The sequence below is a fragment of the Gadus morhua genome, chromosome 21 (assembly GCF_902167405.1).
Source record: "Gadus morhua chromosome 21, gadMor3.0, whole genome shotgun sequence".
Taxonomy (NCBI): domain Eukaryota; kingdom Metazoa; phylum Chordata; class Actinopteri; order Gadiformes; family Gadidae; genus Gadus; species Gadus morhua.
The window spans coordinates 13,627,049-13,652,881 of record NC_044068.1 but is presented as its reverse complement, the minus strand read 5'-3'; the positions used below and the strand labels follow the sequence as shown (position 1 = coordinate 13,652,881).

The window sequence follows — 25,833 nt, the reverse complement described above, 5'->3', positions numbered from 1 at the left end:
CAGGTACACCTCCATACCTCCCTACTGCCTCGACAGGTACACCTCCATACCTCCCTACTGCCTCTACAGGTACACCTCCATACCTCCCTACTGCCTCTACAGGTACACCTCCATACCTCCCTACTGCCTCGACAGGTACACCTCCATACCTCCCTACTGCCTCTACAGGTGCTCCACGCTCCACCGTACTGCCACCAGTATGGTGGAAATGTCGTGGAAAGATTGGACGGTTAAATAGGTGAGGGAATAAACACTGCAGTGTATGTTATTCTTGTGGATTCCCAGCCCAGTCCGTAGTGGTTTAGATGAGTGTCCTTTAATATTTGATCGTATCTCTCGCTTGTTTTATTAAACCTGGGTTATCTCTTGCTATCTCACTCTCCATTTATTTCCGTCTCTCTCTCCCCCTCCTCTCCCCTCCTCGCTGTGTCTTTGTACCGGCTGACGCTGTCTCGCGCTCTGTGTGCGTACGGCATATCGATCCGTCCGTGCAGCAGAGTGTTTGTGTGTGATTTAGGCAGTGCATTTCCCCTCAGGATGCTGTGTGTGGAAGTCCCCCCCCCCCCCAACCGTCCTCCCTGCCAGTGTTCAAAGCGGCGAGCCCCACAGAAACTTTTTTTTGCAAAACTGTTAGTTTTAACTCTAGACCTCTTTCAACTAAGGTGATGCTCTTACAGTACAGTATTTTTAGACGTTATTCTGCGTTCTACTTCCATCATGCAGTGTAGTGGATGATAGGCCAGGTAAGCGGTGTTTGCCATCTCCCTCAAGGATGCCATTGTCCATAGACAGACATGGACAATAACAAGAGGCAAAGCTTCAACAAAGTAGTAATTACACTACTCGAGCTTCATTTCTAGTGTGTTGCTGCTCTGGCCAGGCTGGGCTGGGCCACATCCTGCGGGGGGCTGGCTGTGTGTGTGTGTGTGTGTGTGTGTGTGTGTGTGTGTGTGTGTGTGTGTGTGTGTGTGTGTGTGTGTGTGTGTGTGTGTGTGTGTGTGTGTGTGTGTGTTGTGGCCCGTGGCAACGCAGATGCCCAGGACAGGCTAGGGGCGCTGGCAGCGGTCTGAAGGGCATGGAGCAAAAGGACAGACAGACAGATGACAGCCTCCCGACACTGGAAGGAGGCCATTGAGTCCCGGCGTGGGGAGGCCAGTTTGTGTTTAATATCCTGTCTCGGGGTCGCGGCCGGCGGCCCGGCACCGAAGAGAGCCGCCGGGCCGTAAGACGGCGGGCTACTCTAGACGTGGGAGTCGAGCAGCTTGTCAGATATAAAAGACTACCAAACGACAGAGCTTTAAAGAGGAAAAAGCTGAGGCGAGGTTTTGATTTTCCTGGTTGAGTGACAGCCCCACATGAAGGAGTAGAGGTCGCACCCTGGATATCTCTCCCAAGGTGTTGAGTCCCCCCATCGTTAACGCCGCCATCCCTCCGTGGATCTGGGTCGTATATCTCGGTTAGCCGTCCAGGGTCGCTGTGTGTGTGTGTGTGTGTGTGTGTGTGTGTGTGTGTGTGTGTGTGTGTGTGTGTGTGTGTGTGTGTGTGTGTGTGTGTGTGTGTGTGTGTGTGTGTGTGTGTTATTCTATTACATTGTGTGTTTGTTATTCTATTACATTGACCACCATCGCTGTCAATAACATCACGGCTTGCCTGATGGAACACAATAACCACAAAGTCACGTTACAGATAAATACGCTGCTTGGAAAACGGCACACGCTCGGACAATTAGCCTGTGTTTGTGTGTGTGTCTGTGCGTTCTTTTGTCTGTAAGTCTAAGTCATCAGGGAAAGCAATACTACGCGTGCTGAGTTATTGCCATGTCTCATTATTTTGTTTACTTTTATTGTCCTTTTCACTTTTTATTTATTTTCTGTTGTCAGTTGAGGAGCACCACTAAAAGGCTGGTGTCTGCGACTATGTTGTGACTGTTAGATCCAGCTTTTATTTCTGAATGTGCCCCTCCTGATCAACAGTAATTAGAATAGGAAAGGTCTCGGTAGAAGAACGGGGCAGAAGCGATGTGTATAATGAAGTAGCCTTGGACCAATTCCATCTATCGTTAGCTTCTGTTGACTCTTGTGTTCATTAATAATGTTTCCTTTGGAGCTTGGAGTAAAGCGCTAGTTCTCGGCAGTAATTTAACATAGAGGCTAAAGTTGCAGAGATGTCTACGGTGTGATTTTGAATACACAACTCTATTCAGGTTCTCTGCTTCGGGGACCTCACTCTCTATTGACATACTTGTTTATTGACTATTTTTCCACTAAGTTGTTGAACCTTGATTAGTTCTGCATGATAAACTATTGCATATTGATTATGAAGGCATAATTACTACACATCATTTATAATTACAGTTGTGCTTATAATTACAGTTTACTTTGTTGCTGTATTAGTGTTGCTCTATTTAAGTGTGAGTGTGTGTGCCTTCTAATCTTCCCTTGAATATCCAGACATTCAACCGACTATCCCAAATTTTATGTTGAAGAGAAAATTCAACCCCAATGTCAATCCAACCTTGTCTGCTGTCCTATTACAATCTTTGCAGGGAGCTTATACAAGAACATCTAGAATTAATGGCCGTACAGGTATGGGTTAAGCTTATTGCTGAAGGATGAGCCAACAGGTGGATTGCGGACATTTGGGTTTAACCACAGAATCTTTGGGTTGGGGGTCAAACGTTCTAACCACTTGACTAATCCTGCCCAGAAAAACGGGGGTGATATCGACTATGGATCTTGCTGACCGAGTCCTATCCTGTTCTGTGTCCTCTCCCCCTCCTCCCCTCCCCTCCCTTCTCCTGAACTCCTCCTGTCCTCAGGTGGCAGTGGAGGAGAGACTGAAGCTCCTTCAGGAAGCGCATCGAGATTTCGGACCCTCCTCCCAACACTTCCTGTCCAGTGAGTACATCAGACCGTCATGTAGACACACCAACCAACACCCAGACACACACACAAACACACTCCCAGACACACAAGCACACACATGGTACCTCATTTAACAGTCGGTCGTCTTAACCGGCTTAGTGCGAGACGACGTGTGACCAAATCTTGGTATATTCCTGTCTTTCTTTATTCTTTCTTCCACCAATCTTCTTGGTTCTTATGCTTCTTCTTCTGCTATGTATGATTCGCGCCACAAACAGTTGGCGAAACCTGTAAGTTGGAGGAATGGCATGTGGATGTGGAAGCACACACACACACAGGCTTGCGTGCACGCCAACATACATGGGCTCATTGCAGACGAGGCTATTTGAATAATGCATGGCTTAATTACACCGCTTCATCGAGCACCTCCACTTCCTTTTCCCTGAGAGTGGTCGTTAATTCTGGGCCAGAGATACAGCGGGAGAGAAAGGGAGACGTATAGAGAGAGAGAGAAGATAAACGCAGCAACAAGAACATTTACCAAAATGGCACTTTTTCCCTGCTGCTTCCTCCTCTAATGTGAGTGATCATTTAACCATTAGGGTTTTGTTTACTGGCGGGGGAGAGAGGGGTACACAGGTCATGGGGACAAAATGACCTCAGTTGGTCGGTGGGTAATCCTGCATCGTCCCGGCTACCTGGGTGCTAGCAGCATGGCTGCCCCCCCCCCCCCCCCAGACACACTGGTCTATTTTTTTAAGTTCATCTGGGGTGTTTTTTATCTCCCCAACGCCCCCCAAAGCGCCAGCCGACAAGCAGCTTAATATCCCGCCCCGGGGATCAACATGGAGCGAGCCAGGTCTTATCACTCCCATCTGCCAATCAGTCTCTCTTGGTCTCTTTGTGTTGCCCTCTCTCTCCTACTCTTCCCGTTTTCCTCTATCTCCGTCTCCTCCCGTTGCTCTCTCTCTCCATCTCTCTTCGTTTTCCGCTCTCTCCGTCTCCTCCCGTTTCTATCGCTCCCCATCTCTTCACGTTTTCCATCTCTTTTCGTTTCTCCGTCTCGATCCGTCTGTCTGTTTCACTCTCTACCTAGTGGCTCTGTTTCCCTGTCCCTTTCGCTGTCTCTCTTTCCATTTCTCTGGCCCGGTCTATAGACTACTGTCCCTTTATCTCCCTCTATGTATATATCTCTCCATCTCTTTCTTCCTTCCCCTGTCTGTCTCTATCCATAGTTTTTGTAACTCTCCCATTCTCCTCTACATCCCTCTCTTTCTTGATCTCTCTGTTTCTGTCGGTCTCTCTTCCTCTCTTTCCATCTTTCCGTATTTGTGTGGGTCCTATGCTTCCTCCTCTATCTTTCTCTAGCTCTCATCCCTCCCTATTCCGTCTCTCTTCCCCTCTCTTTCCATCTTTCCATATTGCGTGGGTTCTTAGCTTCTTCCTCTATCTTTCTCCAGCTCTCCATCCCTCTGTTTCTCTCTCTTCCTCTCTTCCTCTCTTTCTGTATTTCCGGGGGGTTCTTAGCTTCTTCCTCTGTCTTTCTCCAGCTCTCTCTGTTTCCCTCTCTCTCTTCCTCTCTGTCCGCCGTGCCGGATGTGCGTGGGGCAGCATAAGCCGGGGGGGGGGGGGGGGGAGGGGGGCGCGGGGGCCGCACGGAGCCGGCTTAGAGAAGCTCCTCGCCACACATTGTCTTTGTGAACGTCACGCAGCATTTCAGCTTGGCTGCCTCTCTCGCTCCCCATCCATCACCAGGCGGTGTCTCCTCCCTGCTCGCCGTCTGTCTCTCCGAGGCTGGTGTCTCTCTGAGCTGCTGCCCTTGCTTATCTTGTTTTCTTATAATGAAACCTACAGCGCAGCGCTGTGTCGTGCCAGTGATGCAACCCCTGGTGCTTTTGCTTCTTCCTTCTGAATTACTCCTCATTGGTCTCTCTGTCTCGCTCTCGCTCTTGCTTTCTCTCACTCTCCCTCTCCCTCTCTCTGTCTCTGTCTCTGTCTCTTTCTCTTTCTCCACCTCCCTCTCCCGCTCTCTCTCTCCCCCTCTCTCTCTCCCTCTCTCTCTTTTTCCTTCTTTCTTTTCTATCTCTTTCCTTCTCTCTCTCCTTCTCTCTCGCTCTCTGCCTCGCCCTCCCTCGCTCCCTCTCTCTCTTTCTCTTGCTCCCCTTCATCTCTTTTGGTCCTTTTTGTCTCCCATGAGAAGTGAGCGCTTGTTATTGTGAGTGTTATCATTACGTTATCTGTGTTATAAATTTCTAACTCTAGTATAAACAGTGCAATATTAATTAAACACCTGCGTCGGGTGGTCACAGTGGGGGTCCGTAATAACGATCCACCTTGACGTAGTGCTCGTAGGGCTGTTGGGCTGCCCTCTCTTCATTTTGAGTCTTGCTCTAACCCAATGTCAGGGTCGGTTACGTCAAGCATGTTACGTTTTGCTCCGATGCTGAAGTCAATGATGTTCTGGTTTTCTCATGCGTTTCTCACATCACTTTCCCTTCCTCCCCATGCATCATCTTCTCCATCACCGTCCACCCCTGCAGCATCGGTAGAGCTGCCGTGGCAACGAGCAGTGTCTCAAAACAAGGTCCCCTATTACATCAAGTAAGGAGCCATGTCATGAATGTCTTCTTTGCGATATTTGTGTGTGTAAATGTGTTTTTTATGTGACTGTGTTATGCTGTCTCGTGTGTGTGTGTGTCTGTGTCAGTGTGCAGTCTGTTGTGAATATTCAGTTCAACAAATGTGAGATAAAGCGTAGAGCTTGTTGTATCACAGTTATGCTAATATCACTTTCTTCTCCGGTGCCCATCGACCTGCCCTAATGTGATTCCGGAACGTGTGCTTACTCTCCTGGGGTATCTCTTCCTCTACAACGTAAAACGTTTATTAGAGCGTTTATTTTTTGTTGTTTTTTCCACTTTGTAAATCACATCCTTTACGGGGGCCGGAATCTGTCCGTGTGTGACCATAAAATCCCTTTCATTCATAAACCCCACGCTCACTCAATTGGGAATATTACCTCTGGTATATTTTATGTATGCCTTTGATATATGTCATTTAGCTTTTTTATATATACTATACCATTTTTATTCCTCCTCCCCTAAATTATTATTATTTTTTTAAACGTATATGATTACCGAACTGCCATTCAGCAAAACACTTCAGCCTCCACAGTTCACTTCAGTGTGTGAAGCTTAGCGGCTATGCTTAAGCAGCGCTACTTGGTAGCGAACGTGGCACGGTGGAAAGGCTAGCTCACCCGCATGACATGTTTACTCTGTTTATGTGGGCCGTGGGCTACGGATTAGCTCACAGCTAATCCAAAGTATTGTTAGCTTGACAATTCGCACCCTACCCCAAAAATGGGACCTCATGTGCAAGGAGAAAATAAATAGGGGGGGGGGGGGGGGAGACAAGTGCAATTATACCACATGACTACGAATGTCATTTTGAAAGATTACCCCCCTATTTACAGTGATTGTCCTTATCCTTTTTTCTCAAAAATGTCGACCATGTACACAAGTCACATAACAGTCACGTGTCTCAAGGGACTAGATAACGCGTGTGTGAGGCCGTTTGTGATGAGCAGCGGAGGCTTAGGAGCCCTATCTAGACGTTTCTCACTATGCCCCCTTTAAAGAGAAAATCCGCAGATAGGCTTAGAGGAAGATGGGATTTGGAATGGGAAAGGCGAGCGGGTGACGTAATGAAGAAGAAGAAGAATAGGAAAGAAGAGCGAGGAAGGAGAGGAATGGATGACACCTGCGCTGTGTTTGGGCTTGCGGCGGGCGAGTGGAGAGGATCTGAGGAGCGAGGCACATGCATACGCAGGCATGCGTCAGCTGCAAGGACATTGCTCACAACATAAACAACAGCAGCCTGCGATCTAGATGTGCCCAAACTATAAACCTCCAGTCCAAATGCACACATCCATACAAATGCACGTGTACACACGCACACACACACACGCACACGCACAATCACACTCTCTCACACACTCACATGCACGCACGCACGTGTGTGTGTGTGCGCTAGGATACCTGTGCTTTGTCTGCACTCTGGCTGGACCTTGCAGGCGTCCTAGCTCAGGCTGCTGCAGCACACCCGGGGCTGATGTCCAGTCCATAATTAGCTGCTGCACTCTGACGCAAATTCGGATGACTTATTTTTCATGTACCCAATGTGGGACGTTTTTCTCAGAGCGAGCGGCTTTTGAATGTGTGTTGTAGGATTTAGTTTTGTGATAGGTTGGCGGAAGGATCGATAGAAGAATCCTACACTGCGGTAGCCCATGGTCCCATCCAGCTAGGTAATAGGTGGCAGAGGAAAATAACATTGTATTATTGTTATGTTTTGGAGCAAAGGCCTACAAAATGGCCAATGAAAAGGACACTGCCTATCAGGGTGTCACAAACAAACGCAACAAAACGTTGCTGTGCTCTCGGTTAACCTTGGAAGACAAGAGGTGTGTTTTTCAGTGTTATCAGATAGTCCCAGCTGCTGATTCATGTTCACCCAGACCCAAACAGCCCCGTAAAAAGAACATGAAAAAAATGTATTTTATTTCCCCCCCCCAGAGCCATTGCTCTACTGGCCTCATCATTTTTGTCTCTCCTCCCCCAGCCATCCCAAGGTAGCCATCGAGAAGCACAGTTAAATATCTTCATGTTTACGCTGAGATTCCCCTTAAGAAACATATCTAAGTCAACTATTTCTTGCACGCGCGCACACACACACTCACACTCACACTCACATAGACACACACACACACACACACACACACACACACACACACACACACACACACACACACACACACACAATGATTAGTGCTATGTTGCCCCCTGAAGAAAGAGCAGCATCTCTGCGAGACCCTCAGCGTCCCGGTGTACAGTTAAACCCTGGCCCCCAGTCCTCTGAACAGCGCCTCCACGGCTCCTCTCGTCTGTATTTCACACCGAGCCCTCTCTTTTCTTCTCTAAATCGTCTTGAAGACAGAGAGAGGGTAGACAAAGGAAGAGAGAAAACGAGGTTTGGCACCGGCGGTTCTTTCATTAAGGAGTAAAATGTCAGCCTCTTGGCACGGTCAATATACGCCGCCGCCACCGCCTCGAATGCAGATGATTCCTGGATAATGGGCGCCCGCCATACGAAGCTCTTCAAAAAAGTGTTCTCAAGTCCCCCGCTCTTTATCTCCCTTACCCTTGAAAGTTCTGCTTGTGTCTTGAGAGAAGGACTTTAGTAGCTCAGCTGGGCTGGGCCGCCACTGTCTCCCCGGTTACTCTGAAGAGAATGGCGTGCGTGTGTGTGTGTGTGTGTGTGTGTGTGTGTGTGTGTGTGTGTGTGTGTGTGTGTGTGTGTGTGTGTGTGTGTGTGTGTGTGTGTGTGTGTGTGTGTGTGTGTGTGAGAGAGCGCGTGTCTCAGTCTGCGTCTGTGTATAAATAATCTGCAGACGGTCATGGCCGCATTACATCGTCTTTGATGTTGTTAGCCGGGCCCTCACAGCTGCGTTACGACACGCTTTGATTCACGCGTCCCATGGCGGAGGAAGTCATCGCCCCCTCCTCAGTAATCCCCCCTCGCCTTACGCTTTGCTTCAGAAAACACAAACCCACCCCCACATTTTGGGGGACGGACGGAGTGGGTAGATGAATCCTACCTTGAGGTAGCTCATGGTCCAATCCACGGACAGAGTGGGTCGGTGGCCATTGGGTTTATGGGTGACTCTCTTCCGACTGGTTCCTCGCTTGTACGCTGGTGGCACACTCGGTGTGTGTGGGTGTGTGCGTGGGTGCGCTTTGAGAGGAAGACATTGAGATGATGAAGGTGGGGGGGGAATTAGAATCCATAAAATCCACCAGGGGAAGGTTGGGTGAGCAAGAGTTAAGTGGACTCACGCCCGCAGCAGAAACGGAGCAGTACATCAAGATGTCCCGTCATCTATTTGGCATAAACACCCCGCCACTGAATAAAATCAACAAACGACCGGCAAGAGATAGGAGTCAAACGAAGGGAAGGAGGAGACAGGGAGTGTCGACACGCTCGGGTTTGTTCTATTCTGGGCCTTGTGTTTTATGACGGTTCTCTTATTTTCAATATTTGATGTTTTCCCAGGCTTTGTTTGTGAGTGCGTGCCGAACACACGCTGAGGAATTGGTTTGAGGGGGAGGGAGTCAGCTCTTAGACGTCTCTATGGCGGCCTGATGCGGCTCTTCAACCGTTTCACCGCCGTTGAGCCTGGCTGTGCATGCTGTGGTTCCTGTAGTGATCTGACAAGTGTGTGTGTGTGTGTGTGTGTGTGTGTGTGTGTGTGTTTGTGTCTGTAAATGTGTGCGTTTGAGTCTTTATTCTATGTGTATGTGTGTGTGTGTTGATGCCTTCTCTTGACTGTCAAATTCACATAAATGATAAATATTATATGAGAAAAATGCTGAAGGGGTAGTTGACAGCAATATCGAAAACTTGAGTTTATTGATGATTCATATTTTAAATATCTGTTGCTCTCTTCTGTATATTAACATGCTCTCGGTGTGTGTTGTGTATCGCTCATAAATGTCAGAAAAAAGTGGGGCTTTTACGTTTGAATACAGTAAGTGTGTGTGTTTGCGCACAGCTTAACATCTGCCTCTGCTTGGTTTTGTGCTTTTTTTAATCCAGCCATCAGACACAGACCACCTGCTGGGACCACCCGAAGATGACAGAACTGTACCATTCACTAGGTAGAGACACACACACACACACACACACACACACACACACACACACACACACACACACACACACACACACACACAGTAATGAGGGGAGGGTAGATTGTGTCTTAATAGGCCACGGTTCCTATGAGAGGGGCAAACTAACCCAATTACACAGCCCAGACCAGGGGGGGCTCCTCCCACCTCTTGGAAGTCAGCCTGTGTTTGCGTGATGCACACAGAGAGCACCCAGGGATCACCTCCTGCTGGGCCCAATGAGCTGGATCTTTAGCTAACCTGAATCTCCATCTGCTGTTCTTTCTCTCTCTCTCTCTCTCTCTCTCTCTCTCTCTCTCTCTCTCTCTCTCTCTCTCTCTCTCTCTCTCTCTCTCTCTCTCTCTCTCTCTCTCTCTCTCTCTCTCTCTCTCTCTCTCTCTCTCTCTCTCTCTCTCTCTCTCTCTCTCTCTCTCTCTCTCTCTCTCTCTCTCTCTCTCTCTCTCTCTCTCTCACAGCTGACCTGAACAACGTGAGGTTCTCTGCTTACCGGACGGCCATGAAGATCCGTAGGCTCCAGAAGGCCCTGTGCTGTAAGTTATCTCTATTCACACAAATCATTGTTGAAGTCTGTGTCCAGGTGCAAATCGGGATGTACTAACGATTTCAAACCGTGCCATACACAGAGCCAAGATAATGTGCAAGTCAAACATAGTTTAGACTCCACATTTAACACGTGCGTGTGTTTGTACAGGGCTGTCGATCTAATTTTATATGGGTGACACCAACTCCAGTTCGCTTTTTTTTCCCATGCCAGGACCACTTGGCTCAAGTAGAGCTGACATAAACGGGGAGACCACGCTGAGAGCAATCATTTATTAAATTAACTATATGCAAACATTATCAGTAATGGGAAGCCATACCAAAAGTGTAGTGCATATCAGCAGGTGTAGTATAACGCAAAATTAGGGAGAGAGGAGCGTCAGGCCGGAGCCACCGTGAGTGAGAGCCAGCCGGCGGGAAGGGCTTCTTTTAACTCCCGTCCAATCAGCCCAGTCAATAACCTGGCACGGCCCATAGTGACAGCTCCCCTATTGGTGATAGAGAGAACAGCAGGCAATAATGACACGCAAGGCCAAGCCAGGGAGAGAGGCACACCAAGCACTGCATGCCGGGCCTGACATCCATCAACAAGCTCATTGTTTGGCCTACACAGGTGCTGTTGTTTGCTAGAGTCTTAGCTCCTAACTAATTTAATCGCGAGCGCATGCATGCACGCGCACACAGAAACAGTGCGTGTCGTTTGGTTTTGTGAGAATCCCTCCATCCAGGGAATTTCAAATGGAATTTCAGAAGCTTAAAGGCCTGGCTTTGTATCGTTATGGCAAATAACTAAGTGAATATGTATCCAGGTGTTCACATGAGCAAAGTCACACACTAGAGCATCCAATAACACCGTTTACACTGCTCATTTGTATCCCGATGTTTGAATAATGTGCGTGCGTGTGTGTCTACGTGTGTGCACGGCATGCATGTGTGTGTGTGTGTGTGTGTGTGTGTGTGTGTGTGTGTGTGTGTGTGTGTGTGTGTGTGTGTTTGTGTGTGGAGCACTAGGCATACATACCACAATATGTGTGCTCATCAAAGCAGCAATAGTGTTATTATGTTTGCCGGCTGTTAATGACTTTCAATGATTCAGGCGCTTTAGTTTGCTATCTCATATTGCCTGTGTGATCACGCGCATGTGTTTGTTTGTAACGCCAGCTCATAAGCCTGAGTGACTTCCACTCCCGGTACTGCAATTCAATTTCACCCATTAGATTAGAGCTGTGGCAGCAGACACACATGCACGAACACACGCGCAGGAACTGTAGTTATTAGTTATTGGCCTGGATTCTGAGAATTTAATTCATGTTTGCTCGGAGGGATGTGCAAGATTGCGCGTGTGTGTGTGTGTGTGTGTGTGTCTGTGTCTGTGTCTGTGTCTCAGTCTGTGTCTGTCTGTCTCTCTGCATGTGTGTGTGTGTGGGTGGCGCGTAAACGACACCCACACACACACTTACACACACACACGCGTGCCATAAAACGGCTAATTAGGTTAAGTGTGCACCGCGGGGAGGGGGCCAGGGCGAATACGCCCACAGTGGGGCTTCCTGCCATCGCGCCACACTTTCCCGGCTCCCTAGCGGCGTGTAGCACCGCGGCGGAAGCCAACCGTGAGTGGCCGCTCGCTGACCCTCTCACTTTAGTTGCGAGGAGGCCGTTGTCCTTTGGCGAGAGGTGTCGGGTTCGGTGTAAACACGCCCTGCCACTGCTTGAGGCGGCGTGGAGCGATCGAGGTCACAGACAAAGAGGGAAGGGTAGATCGAGGCTGAGAGGGAGAGAGAGAGAGAGAGAGAGAGAGGATGTTTGTCTGTAGTGGACGACAGATGGATGAGAGGGTCGAAGGGGTTTGATGCCAGGCGGCCATGATGAAGGTCAGAGAGGGTGAGGAAGGTGATTGCCTGGAGCCTGGAGTAGAACCGGGTATCTCTGGGTTTCAAATCGTATTAGTGCTCGGCGATCAATAGAAAATGAATTATATGGATTTGATATGCCATTTGATGGATGCTTTTATCCAAATGGTCTGGATCTTTCCGTGACTGAATACATTATTAGAATGGATGCCCACCCTTGGATTCACTATCCTTTTCCTGGCAGGCCTATCCGTCTCTTTGAGCTAGATAGATAAAATATTGATTAAACTGTTGTTCATCTATTAATGGATTTGGAAATTTACCAAGTGTATTGCTTCAGACATGAAAATATCCATTTCACCTTAACCCCTCTCTTTTGAGATTCTACAATTTACTTGTCAGCGTGTAAGACAAATCAAGCAAATTCAAGACATCCTCATTTTGCTCCTGGAACTTGATGGGCACTTTCCATTATTTACGACATGAGGTGGACTGAGATTAATTGACTTTCCACGATGAACATAATTGTTAGTAGAAGAGCTCTGAATCATATCCAAAAGTCTTTCTTCACTGCGATAGTATTATTTAATTTAATGTTTTAAATTAAAAGTTGAAATGCCCTCAGTAGAATTTCATGATGAAGTGCACGCATACACTACCCTTTGTGCCTGTGTGTTTGGGTGAAGGAAGATGTGTGTTAGTATAGGCAGTTGTGTGGGCGTGTGCGTGCGTGCGTGCGTGCACGCGTGTGGAACATAGATTGTGAATTGAAGGGAGCGTAAACCCTCCTTTTCACTTAACTCCCAATTAAATCACAACCTATCGTGTGCACCCATCTGCACTTTAGCGCTTACATGTATAGGTTGCATTGTTTTCTATCGCTCTCCCTTAGGGCTTTATAAGCGCTGTGGGATCAATAGTCTCTCGCTCTGTCTCTACCGGTTTCGTATGCGGCTTCTTTAACTAGCAGGCTCGCATGCGTCCTCATTAGATTGGCAGGCTGAGGGAGAGATGCATGAACTTGATAAAGCGGGTAGCACTTTTAATTTGATCCTTTTTCTGGTCTCTTGATGATGGATAACACTGTCGGTTTTACCGCGTCAACTCCGAGAGAGAGAGAGATGGAAACCTCCAGTGTGGGCTCTCTTGTTTCAGTTTATTAATCCCGAGTCTGCTATTCTTTTCCTTATGGAATCCTAATTTCATTTTAAAACTATTGAAAGAATAAGTTGGGTGGTTTAATCAGGGACACATTTAGTGTGAACATTCGGCGTTCGCACTTCTGGGGTGTCTTGCCTCTATGAGTAAGCAATAGAGAAAGCTAAAGGCAACAGAACTGGATAGGTAACTGTTGGTTCTGCACACCTCTCCATCTCTTCTCCTCTCCCTGTCTGTCAGCTATCCATCTTGATCTTCCTTTCACTCTACTTGTGCCCCCCCCCCTCCCTCTCTCATCACTCATCCACTCGTACTCTCTTTTCGCCTTCTATGTCCTTCTTTCTTCAGCTTATCCCCACTTAACTCTCAATTCATTTCTCTTCCTCTGTTCATTTTTCTCGGTCTCAATCTTATATCTGTCTCGGATCCTCGTTCTGTCTCTGCCTCCCTCTCTCTGTTTTCCTCTCTCCATTATCATTCTCTCAAGTCAATTCAGTTATTGGAATGGATCAATTACGTGCACAAAAAGTTAAAAATTATACAATTACAAAATAGGAATAGAAAGAACGGTCACATTATAAATAAGGGGTATATTGATTAACCATGACAATTTAAAATTGGTTAATTCAGTAATATGCATTGACTAACAGTTAATCAACGTTTAACTAATGGTTTTAGTAATCATTTTGTGATGGTGTTCATATGTACTCATGGTGATAATGTTGATTAGGGTATCCATTAATACATTATTGAATAACCAAAACCCACTAGTAAGGGTTGGAGATGGTGTTCCAGTGCAGCCAGAGTAACCCAAACTATGATACCAAAACCTTATTCATTCATTCATTCATCAATTTGCGCCGCAGATTCTTCTGGCAGTAAATCCACCTCTAAACAAAGTCTTTGCATAGGCTTTGTATGGATTCATGCCACACATTTATTCTTGGTGTAAACGCAGCTTGAGACTATAATAATGTTAACCACGTCTCCCCCCCCCCCCCCCCCCCCCCCTCCCCAGTGGACCTGCTGGAGCTGGGCGTGGCCCAGAGCACCTTCGAGCAGCACAAGCTGACCAAGAACAGCCAGCAGCTCGCGGTGCCTGACGTCATCAACTGCCTGACGTCGGTGTACCACGGCCTGGAGCAGCAGCACAAAGACCTGGTCAACGTGCCGCTCTGCGTCGACATGTGCCTCAACTGGCTGCTCAACGTCTACGACACGTGCGTTGGACGCACACATGCGCACACACGCGCACACGCGCGCACACACACACACACGCACACGTACACGCGCACACGCCCACAGAGATGTGCCTTGGTGGATGCCTGTGAGCTAATTGACTATAAATTAGCTTTCTTACCAGTCAGGTACTGATTGCGGCGTTGCCACCGCCGCCGTGAAATAATAATTGCTTTGTATCGTGATCGGAACCCGCAGACACGCCTATCTGCTTCCCAAGCGTCACACTTGTCACTGGGAGTCATGTGCGGGCACGCACACACACACACACACACACACACACACACAAACTCTTTTACAGACTTGATGGTATGCATATTAACTGAATTGTACATGTCGTTCATTAACTAATTTGTCCTCCTGTGTGTGTGTGTGTGTGTGTGTGTGTGTGTGTGTGTGTGCTGGCGGCGTCCACAGCGGTCGCAGTGGGAAGATCCGCGTCCTCTCCATGAAGATCGGGCTGCTCTCCCTCTCCAAGGGACACCTGGAGGAGAAGTACAAGTGTACGTGGAGTTTCCTGGAAATTGGCTTCAACACACTCTCTCCCACACAGACACAGACGCGCTCCCGAGCTCCCCGACATACACACCTTATCAGTTCCCCCTCCGTCCCCCCCCCCCGTCCCCCCCTCCCAGCGGTATTAATCAGTGAGAGGAGCCACAGATAGGATGTGTTTTTCTCATGTGCTTTTCTTTAATGAGACCCCCATCCCCTCCTCCTCTTCTGCCCACACTACCCCGTTCTGTCGCTCCATTAGATCCTTCCCTCTCTTCTTACTTTTGCTTTTGCCTGGCGTGTTGAGGGTGTTCAGGGACAGTCTACTTAGACGGAGAGGAATCGTTCCTCCTAGCGGTGTGGTGGCCGTCTTCTGAGCCCTCCCTCTGCTGCCATCGCTACCAAACAGAGCCCTCCCCGATTCTCCTTTTCTCCTTCTATAAACGTTTCTCCCTTCCTCCGTCCGCTCATGCTCCTCTCTTCCTTTCGCCTCCCCTCCCTCTCTCTCATTCACTTGATTCCTCTGTCTTGTCCCTCCATTCTTTGCTCTCATTCTCTGTCTCCCCGTATATGCCTCTCTCTCTCTATCCCTCCCTCTTTCTCTCTTTCTGTATCTTCTGTGCCCCTGTCCATCTCTCTTTCTCCTCAATTTCTCTCTGCGACTGTCTTTCTCTCTCTCATTCTCTCTGTGTCTGTCTCTTTATCTGTCGCTCTCTGTCGCTCTCTCTGTGTCTGTCTCTCTTTCTGCTTGCCTGTCTCTCTATCTGTCACCCTCTCTCTCTGTCTCTCTTTCTGCATACATGTCTCTCTATCTTTCGCCCTCTCTCTGGCGCTCTCTGTGTTTCCATCTCTCTCTCTGCGTCTCTGTCTCTCTTGTTCCGTCTCTCTCTCTGTCCTTCTCTCTGCGTCTCTGTCTCTCTTGTTCCGTCTCTCTCTCTGTCCTTCTCTCTGCGTCTCTGTCTCTCTTGTTCCGTCTCTCTCTCTGTCCTTCTCTCTGTGTCTCTGTCTCTCTATCTGTCACCGTCTCTCTGTGTCTCTCTCTCTGCGTCCCTGCCCCTCTATCTGTCGCCCTCTTCTCTGTCTCTCTCTCTCTCTGTCTCTGTCTCTCTCTCTGTCGCCCTCTCTCTGTCTCTCTCTGCATATCCCCCTCCCTGACACCGTCCCTGGGCCTATTCGTTCCGCTGGCACTTTTTATTAGGCTGAGAAGCATGCTTGATTGCGCACCGTCCTCCTCTAGATTCTCATTGGCTGTCAGGCCCGCGCCCGTAGTGGCGCCAGGCATCGCAGTCACACACACACGCAGGCATGCACGCAAGCATGCCAGACGCACACACACACGCACACACACAGACATTGAATTGAGCCCAACTTTCTGCAATTTACCGTTCACTTTGTGAGGGAGGTATAAAATATACACAAATTCTTGCAGAAAGTAAGAGGCTATGTGTAACCCCAGGGAGTCGGATTAGTGTGTGTGTGTGTGTGTGTGTGTGTGTGTGTGTGTGTGTGTGTGATGGCGACATCTACTCTAGTGTCCCAGAGCTTTCCTCATGAAAGCCTCCCTACTACTGCTCCCACAACCATTACTCCTGTCCTCGTGCTTACATCAAGGCAAGCTTTCCACACACTGTCTTTCAACACACACACAAACATACACACACACACACACCTCGAGACTCCATCAACGGTAGACGCACGCAGCTTTGCGGAACAGCGACATTAAGTTACAGCAGGGGCTGGTGTGTTGGGGTGCCTCGCGGAGATCAAAACCCAACGCGGAACCGAACAGAAGAAGTGCGTCGGCCCACCAAGCTCTTATCCCCCCCGCCCAGCCCCGCTGCCGTTCCCTTCCCTCAGCATCACTCCTCTTCATGCCTCCCCTGCGTTCTAACCCCCCTCGACTTCAGTCCCCTCTCCTCCCACCAGCGGTGCAAGCAGAGTGGTTGCACCGCTGGTGGGACCAGCTCTGTCGAGGCACGGTATCTGCTGCTGGATAAACAACCCCGTCTTCAACCCCCTTCCTCCCAGCCCTCTCTCCTCGTCGCTGCGCGGGGCGATGAGGGCCCACGTGCATGGCGCTGCGTGTCTGAGGGTTAAGGGGTTTCAAACGCTACAACAACAATAAAAGAAGTAGAGAGCAGACGAGATTGTGTCACGTTGTCCCCCATCTTACCCCTAGTGGGTCCCGAGATGTTTCATCTTGTTTGCCTCAAGTTCCCCTCCATCGACACTCACCCACCAGACTTCATTGTCTTTCAGCTAATATTATGCTATTATGATTTTGCATTGTTATTATGAATATTGCAGTGGCCTAGGTTTATAAAATGGAAGACGCTGAGGCATTCCTTCTTCTTTCTTTCGATCAGCAACAATCAACGTTTATAAAACGTTACAAATTCAACAAAAGCGATGTCTATATTTTTGCTTTTGTTTTTGATTTTTTCCAAACAAGGAAAAAATCCAAATCTTTACAAGCAGCCCAAGGAACCTGCTCTGACGTACTCCTGGCTGGGAGGCACAGAGTCTGTGTACCTCTGTATCTAAGCCCCCTCTCTCTCCCCCCCTCCAGACCTGTTCAACCAGGTGTCGTCGGCGGGGGACACGTGCGACCAGAGGCAGCTGGGCCTCCTGCTGCACGACGCCATCCAGGTCCCGCGGCAGCTGGGCGAGGTGGCCGCCTTCGGGGGCTCCAACATCGAGCCCAGCGTCCGCAGCTGCTTCCAGCACGTAAGTCCCCCCCCCTCCCTCCCCCACGGTGCCCCCCGGATGGGCAAAACACCCGCAGGCGCCTCCACAGTGTTTAGAGGCATTTGGCCGTGGCCTGGGAGAATGCTCAAACTCGTCGTTTGAAACGATGCATGATAGGCGATGAACGTACATGACTTACTTTGCCACTTTGATCCAAGAGAGGTTTTATGAGCCAAGGGGGGGTTCAAGAGTGACATTAATGCGTCGCCTGTCCTTGATGATCTTGTGAACACTCAGCGCTCCCACACATGCACTCAAACATGTGATGAAAAGTAATGACTCGTCACTGGGAACATAAAATGGAAATGTTTGAGTCATTGCGATGATAAAGGTATTTTTGAAGGCGTTGTGATAATGGAGATACAGCTTGTGTCATCGATAACCTTGTTGTCGAGATTGACAAAGAGCCATTATTCCTTTATTTGTTATCATAAAAGGAGCTTTTCTTTTTGTTGTCGATGCGACTGGGGACAGATGAGGGGCACGTGGGGTGTGTGGAGTGGAACCGCCCAAACCTGCTGGAGTCATTGGAACGTCCTCGCTCACCTCCTCCTCCAGCCATGCGGGCCCCTCTCGCCCTCCCCGCGGGCTTTAATAATAAACAAACGGCGCTCACCTCTCCGCTGCCCCGTCCGTCTCCCGGCTTGCTTTATAGCCGCCGAGCCAACCCCAATTTTTCCCGGCTTTATCTGCGGCGCTGCACACACAGTTTAACGACGTCTTCATCCCGCGAGGCCTCCCCCTCCTCCTCCTCCTCCTCTTCCTCTTCCTCCTCTTCCTCCCACTTTTTCTTTGCCCTGACTCATGCTGCTTCGGCGGCTGTAAATCGGGAGTCGGGACGTTTGGAAATTAAGAAGTTGTAAATTTCGAGCGCTTCTGCTTCTTCTTCTGCCCCATTTTTTCCCCCCAAACGGCGACCGCTGGAGCGGGGCTGGCATAGGGGATCGGACCCAGCGGTGGCGGGACTGTGTGCAGAAAGAAATGCTGTATCATAACTCCAGCCACTTCCTCCTTTCCCTTCAACACCCTCGTCTCCACCATTAGCACATCAATATGCACATGCTCTCGGAGAGCCGTACACGATCGCACACCATGACAAGAGCTGCCTGCAGTGGTGGCCATTAATCATGCTGTCATCACCCCCCCCACACGCGCATGCTGGGGATGCGAACACACACACACACACACACACACTCACTCACAACTCTGGGATGCTTACGCAAACACACAAGCACAAACTTGCACGAACACACGCACAAACACGCACTAACACCACCGTGGCAATTATTAAACACATAGACACATGGGCAAACACTGCGCATCACTTTTTCACCTACCAGTGCTGGCACACACACGCGCACACAAATTCTCACACACTGGGACACAAACACACACACACACACGCACATACTAGGACACACACTAACATCCGTGTGCCACTCTCTAACGCATACACACATGCAAATACAGAGCACATCCCTGCCCAAGCCCTCTCCCCATGGCACACACCTGTCCACACACACACAGTCACACACACGTATGCGCACGCACACACACACTCACTAACAACCCTGCAACCCGTGTCGGTGCTCGATCCGCGAGTGGCAGCGCAGTGCCACCCCGGACCGTTTATGATGTAATGAGTGTGTGATTGAAGAGTCTGACCTCAATAAATATGTCCCCTCTCACTCATCAACCTCCCCAGACACACCTCTCATCACTCTGAGTGTCCTCCCCGTACCCTCATGCCCCATAGACCCCACCCCAGGGTGTCATTAATCTGTGGGGGAGGGGGGGGGGGGGGAGCACTGAGCTAGGCTTAGTAAAGGTTAAAGTAAAGGGGGTAAAACCAGAGACTGGACAGCTCGTATATTTACTTTTGGCGATGGCTTCTCACTGCATCATCACCGGTATCGATGGTGCAAGCAAAGTAGGGAGGACTGGTGCCTTGGAGTGGAGGTACTCTGGGAATGTTAAGTCAAATGGCAGGTGGCGAGGGAGGGAAACAGTGTGTCTTGCCCTCGGGCTCTGAATCAGGGCTGCTAGTCCTCTGGTCTCCTGTTGGACGGGTGGGGTCTTTCAAACAATGCAGTCAGTCAGTCAGTCAGTCAGTCAGTGTTTCCGTGTCATTTTGAGGAACACGTCCTGCCTGCAGAGTGTTATTGAAGAAACCAACAGCCACCCCCTACTCACTCGTATCTATATGGCCCCTGGTTGGTTCACTTGAAGAGCTTTAATTCTGTTCATTCTGAGATTGCTCGCTACGCTGTTGTTCAGCCGGCTGCTTTGTGCAGCGACCTCCCGTTGCCCTCTCCACTCGTTAGAGAAGGGGGAGTGTAAGGGTTGCCTCCTGCTTATCCAGCAGCTATGGACCGTATGGCGAGACGCAAATCTGAACAACAACGTAATGCAATGGTGAAGTACGTCTGAGGGACGAGAGTGTGCGCCATAGTCTCTAGCATGGGGTAACCTTCGGAGGAATGTCGGAATGAGCAACATTCAGTTTTTTTGTCATGCCAACATAATTACAAGCAGCATTCGCGTACAGCAATGAAATACCCGATGCTTGAATATCTCAGGGTAGCTCGACAGGGCAAACCAACTAATATCAAACAGAACGGTTATTAAAACATTAAACGCTATTAAGGGCTTTGGAGTTTGAGATGAATGCCTTGAAGCCAAAATATACATTTTTTTGGCTACCTTTTTTAGTCCACATACTAACGGTATAATGGATATTTTCCTGAAGCCTGAAGGCATGAAGAAAAGTAAACGCATGAAAAATATGGCAATTACAATTTTATCGGCATCTATTTGAAAACACTCAACGTGAATAAGTAGCCCATAAACTGTTTTAAATAGTTTAGTTTCTGTCCACAATTCAAACCACTAGTCTTCCACAGGGAAGTAATTTAAATATACGTCCACGTTTACTAGACCTTAAGGTAACAAGCGGAGAGTAACAACCCATCCCTGGTCCATTTGAGTGAGCCCCCGTACATCGTTTGGGCTGGCGGGTTGACACCTCAGCCACAAGCTTTATATCTCTCTCTCTCTCGGTTTGCTGTGGACTTTAATGGGGTTGCTGCCTGGAACACCAACCGACCCCTGCAAAGGGCTCCCCCGCGGTCCTAACGCCCTTCGTGTTTGTTTCCGTCAGGTGGGTAACAAGGTGGAGCTGGAGCCCAGGCAGTTTGTGGACTGGATGCGCATGGAGCCGCAGTCCATGGTGTGGCTGCCCGTGCTGCACCGCGTGGCCGCCGCCGAGACGGCCAAGCACCAGGCCAAGTGCAACATCTGCAAGGAGTGTCCCATCGTGGGCTTCAGGTAAATGCATGCACACACACAAAGACACGCACACACACACACTAATCTATCTTGGATCTTTCATGCACTTCCCCTCGAAAGACACACGTATACATGAATATAGACAGTAAGAATCTCTCTAAAACACAATAGAGATCGCATGCACTGAAACACAAATCCGATTTGCGTTATATATGCTATGTGATGCATACACACTCACATACGCACACTTTAGGTTACATTCAAGGGGGGAGCATTTCTGATGTGGGACAGCTAGACCGTATGGCCCAAGCCGCTACTGCTCTTTCTCCAATTCCGGCAATGCTTTCATCCAAATGCTTTTCAGTCTTCCAATGTTTACGCCGCGAGCCAAGATGAGCAGTGACACGAGACCCACGTCACAGAAATCCGGCGAGCGTGTGCTCTTCTTCTGCCCAGAAAGAGCTTGTTTGACAGAGAAGAGCTTAACCCCCCGGAGGGAGATGCTTAACATCGGAAGAAACGTCCACCAAGCGATCGAAAAGATACAATCGTGGATGCACTTTTGGACAGCATGCGTCGGTCCATGCTAAGTAGTGGGAAGGGGGGGGGGACATCCAGTCAGACGTTTGACGAAAGCACAACGCTCGACGAAGCACAACGCGCCCCGGCCTTGTCAGTGATCGATTGGGGGGGGGGGGGGGGGGGATGGGGGGCGAGGGAATAACTCATTGGCTGGAGTGAGGGCAGCCGGGGCAGGGCTGGTCATTTTGTGAGGCTGCTGGTGTTGAGCCCCGCGCCACACACCCTCTGAAGTGCAACTTCTCCCGGCCAACCAGGAGGGACGGTGGTGGGGACGCCCTCCAAAGCCAATCCTCGCAGTGAAACTAAACCTGAACTAAAACGATTAATTAAGGGTATTAGCGGCCTGCTCTTCTGAAGGTGAAACCCCCCCTTCCACTAATATGCTGCACGTCAACGTGTAATGGTGCGTTTGACGCGCCGGTGTCTTGGGCACGGCTCCGGCCTCTGATGTATGGGCTCTCGTAGATCATCACTGTCCCTTTCTCACTCACCCTCTCTCGCTCTCCAATGAGCTAACCTTGAGAGAGAGAGCGAGAGCTAGAGAGGGAGAGAGAGTAAGAGAGGGGGAGAGAGCTAGGGAGAGAGAGAGAGAGGGGGAGAGGAAGAGAGAGAGAGAGAGATGAAGGAGCAGATCCGTTGACTGTCAGGGGCTCCGTTCTCCATTAAGAGGGCCTTAATGGCCCAGCCGTCGAGGACGGCCACCGCTAGCGATGTAGCCGTTTGTCGCGTGCGCCGCGGCCACGCCCCTTTTGCCCATGCGTCCCACGGATGAATAACGGGGCACTTAAGTGGAGATCTACGGCATATACGCCCCACAGGCATAGACGGTAATGTGTTTTATCGCTGGACCCACTGACTCTGACACACTCGCACATGCACACACACACACACACACACACACGCATGCGTACACGCTCATGCATGTCCACACACAATGCACACAAGCGTCAACAAACACACACACACACACACACACACACCAGCCACACACTAGTTCCACTAGCCATTAGTTGCTGTCTGTCTTCCTTTGTGGCTGTGTCCACTATATATCTGCTCTTATCTCCTACTTCGTCCGCCGCCTCTGCCCCGCTCTTCCCTTTTGTCCGGGCTACTCCATCTTGCCCCGTGTCACTCCGCTCAGCTCCAGTTTTGTCTGGCTGCCTCTGTGCGCCCCATGTGTCTGTCTCCGGCTCCCTCCTTCACTCACACACACTTGTGTTTGGCTCACACTGTGGGTCTCTCTCGCTCTCCCTCAGAGTCTCTGTCCTTCTCTGTAATTGAATGTGTGTCCTTTGCGCCGTCTCGGGCTGCATTTTTCTTGCTCCCTCTCTCTACGCTCTTTCTCTCACACTGCTCCTATTCTTCCTCTTCGGTGACTTTATGTCTCACTTTTTGTTTCTGCCACATTATGTCTCGGACACTTTTGTCTCAATGTCTCTTTCTACCTCTCACTTTGTGGCTCTAAGTCTCCCTCTCTCTTTCACATTGTCACTCTGTCTCACTCTCACACGCTGTCTATGTCTCTCACACGTTGTGTCTCTGTGTCTCTCCAACAATGTGTCTCTATGTCTCTCTCTTTCACACGCTGTGTCTCTATGTCTCTCTCCAACATTGTGTCTCTATGTCTCTCTCTCACATTGTGTCTCTATGTCTCTGCCTCTCACATGCTGTTTCTCAAATGTCTCCGTCTCCCTCTCACATTGTGTCTCGTGTCTCTCTCACACATTGTCTCTACGTCTCTCACTCACACATTGTCTCTCTCTCTTACATTGTCTCTATGTCTCTCTCTCACACACTGTGTCTCCATGTCTCTGTCTCACACATTGCCTCTCTGTCTCTCTCTCACACCCTGTGTCTCTATGTCTCTCTCTCACACATTGTCTCTATGTCTCTCTCTCACACCCTGTGTCTCTATGTCTCTCTCTCTCACACATTGTCTCTATGTCTCTCTCTCACACACTGTGTCTCTGTCTCTCTCTCACACATTGTCTCTATGTCTCTCTCTCACACGCTGTGTCTCCATGTCTCTCTCTCACACATTGTCTCTATGTCTCTCTCACACGCTGTGTCTCTGTCTCTCTCTCACACATTGTCTCTATGTCTCTCTCTCACACGCTGGGTCTCCATGTCTCTCTCTCACACATTGTCTCTATGTCTCTCTCTCACACGCTGTGTCTCTGTCTCTCTCTCACACATTGTCTCTATGTCTCTCTCACACCCTGTGTCTCTATGTCTCTCTCTCTCACACATTGTCTCTATGTCTCTCTCTCACACGCTGTGTCTCTGTCTCTCTCTCACACATTGTCTCTATGTCTCTCTCACACCCTGTGTCTCTATGTCTCTCTCTCACATTGTCTCTATGTCTCTCTCTCTCACACATTGTCTCTATGTCTCTCTCTCAACCATGTCTCTGTCCCCCAGGTACCGCAGTCTGAAACACTTCAACTATGACGTGTGTCAGAGCTGCTTCTTCTCCGGGCGAACCGCCAAGGGCCACAAGCTCAACTACCCAATGGTGGAGTACTGCACGCCGGTGAGAGTCACACGCACGCCCACGCCCACGCGCGTAATCAAACACACACACACACACACACACACACACACACACACACACACACACATACACACACATGTCTAGTGGCTCATTTCCTATCTCTTTTCCACAGGCTCATATACTCTGTGAATTAATTTAATTAAACCCTCCCTGTGCTACTCACACATTAGTGTATGCACATACACACACACACAGACACACACGTTTTGTAGCGCTTTATCCTTATCATTCATTAGGGTTGTTCATTTATTAGAGTAATAGTCACTCCTGTTAACCCCCAGAATATATTACATGCTTGGTTTGAATACCCAGACACATACACGCACACACACACTATGTCTATCACATCATACAATGAGGTTACACCCTGAGAGACCCACAGAGACCCCGGCCAGTCCGGCCTCCATTCTCTTCCCCACACCACTCTGTCAATTGGTCTGATTCCCCGCAACTGCTCTCTGTCCAAATTGGTTTCACACGGACCAATGTGTGAAGCCTCTCTCTCCTCTTCTCTTCTGTTCTGTTCTCTTTCTTTTTCTCTCGCTCTCGCTCTCAGTCCGATTAACTTTCGCTCTCTTCCTTTGAATCCATCTCTCTCTACCTCCCTCTTTCTCTCTTATAACAGAGTGTGTGATTTATAATTTCTCCCTGAAAAGCGATATTCCTCCTTGCTCTTCACGAGGCAGAAGAATAGAGGAGAGGAAGACTCTGGGAGTGAGATTGACTGTATTCTCTCCTTGTTCAGAGAAGGTTTGTTCCACAAGCCTGCCACACAAAGTGGTGCTTTCTTCTTTATCTCCTGGCCTGTTTTACACATTGTGCATCGCGCTCGCTGTCCTACATCTCCGCCAGTGCTAGGCACTAAAAGTCTGAGTGTGTTGGCAAACTCGTTACTGGAACGCCATGCTGTCCTCGGGGCTTACACTTCTAACAACATGTTCTCCAGTCCTCTTCCCGCGTCTCGCTAACAAAGTACAAAGTACCCCTCAACAACCCAAAACAACATTGTCAAGCTGTTCCTGTATCTTCTGTCTATTTTCATTTATTTGTCAATGCCACACATTTTGAGACGATTATTACGCACTCTGCTAATCTGAGCGGCTGTGGCTGGGAGCGGCCATTTTGAAGCAGCCATTTAGTTTCTCTGCAAATTGAGACTGGAGGCACCTCCAACCTCGGCGGAGGATGTCGACTCGGCTCGGGGATGTGTGAGCGATGAGCAGCGTCGGTTAATGAAGACGTTCTTTAAGCTTTAATTTGGAAGCGTGGCTGAAGCGAGCGGTGCCGACGCCATTCCTCCCCTAACTCGCTGGCCTTGCTGTGCTTGGCCGCGTCAGTGAGGGGCGACGTCCCCTGAAGCGACGGCGACAGCCTCTGAATGGCGCTCATAAACTAAAAGCTCTCGTGGATTACTGCTTATTTCTTGGGAGGCAAACAAAACACAGTTTGTTTATGCCTTCCCCTTAACTGAAAATCTGTCAGGTTTCTCAATTTCCAAGCCCCCCCCCCCCCTACTCTTTCTCTAGTTTCAGTCTTTTTTTGTCATCTGAGTAATGGAGTGGAAAGCTCCCCACCTTTCATCCGTCTGTCTTTTGCTGTTTTTAAGCAGTCGATGGTAAACAGAGAGACCTACTGTGCATTAAGACGCCTGCAGCTAGGGAGCAGGTGGGGGGGGGGGGGGGGGGGGGGGGGGGGGGGGGGGGGGCACCTGTTGACGGAGGCCTACAGGTAAGCCGGTGACACACTCTAAATGTCACAACGCT

General features: G+C 49.4%; 1 protein-coding gene across 4 annotated transcripts in view; it reads left to right on the top strand.

Moving 5' to 3' along the window:
- The window catches only part of utrn (utrophin), a 171,244-nt gene that overhangs the window by 117,651 nt on the left and 27,760 nt on the right, over positions 1-25,833 (top strand). Inside the window, exons 3-11 of one of the 4 annotated variants that reach the window (XM_030345002.1) lie at positions 2,819-2,897; positions 5,405-5,465; positions 9,522-9,583; positions 10,069-10,143; positions 14,183-14,384; positions 14,821-14,906; positions 17,468-17,625; positions 20,807-20,973; positions 23,938-24,049. In XM_030345002.1, coding sequence (XP_030200862.1) covers positions 2,819-2,897; positions 5,405-5,465; positions 9,522-9,583; positions 10,069-10,143; positions 14,183-14,384; positions 14,821-14,906; positions 17,468-17,625; positions 20,807-20,973; positions 23,938-24,049 — 1,002 coding nt within the window. Of the gene's footprint in view, positions 1-36; positions 260-2,818; positions 2,898-5,404; positions 5,466-9,521; positions 9,584-10,068; positions 10,144-14,182; positions 14,385-14,820; positions 14,907-17,467; positions 17,626-20,806; positions 20,974-23,937; positions 24,050-25,833 lie in introns of those variants that run through there. The other 3 variants (XR_003974299.1, XM_030345001.1, XM_030345000.1) reach the window with 3 other exon arrangements.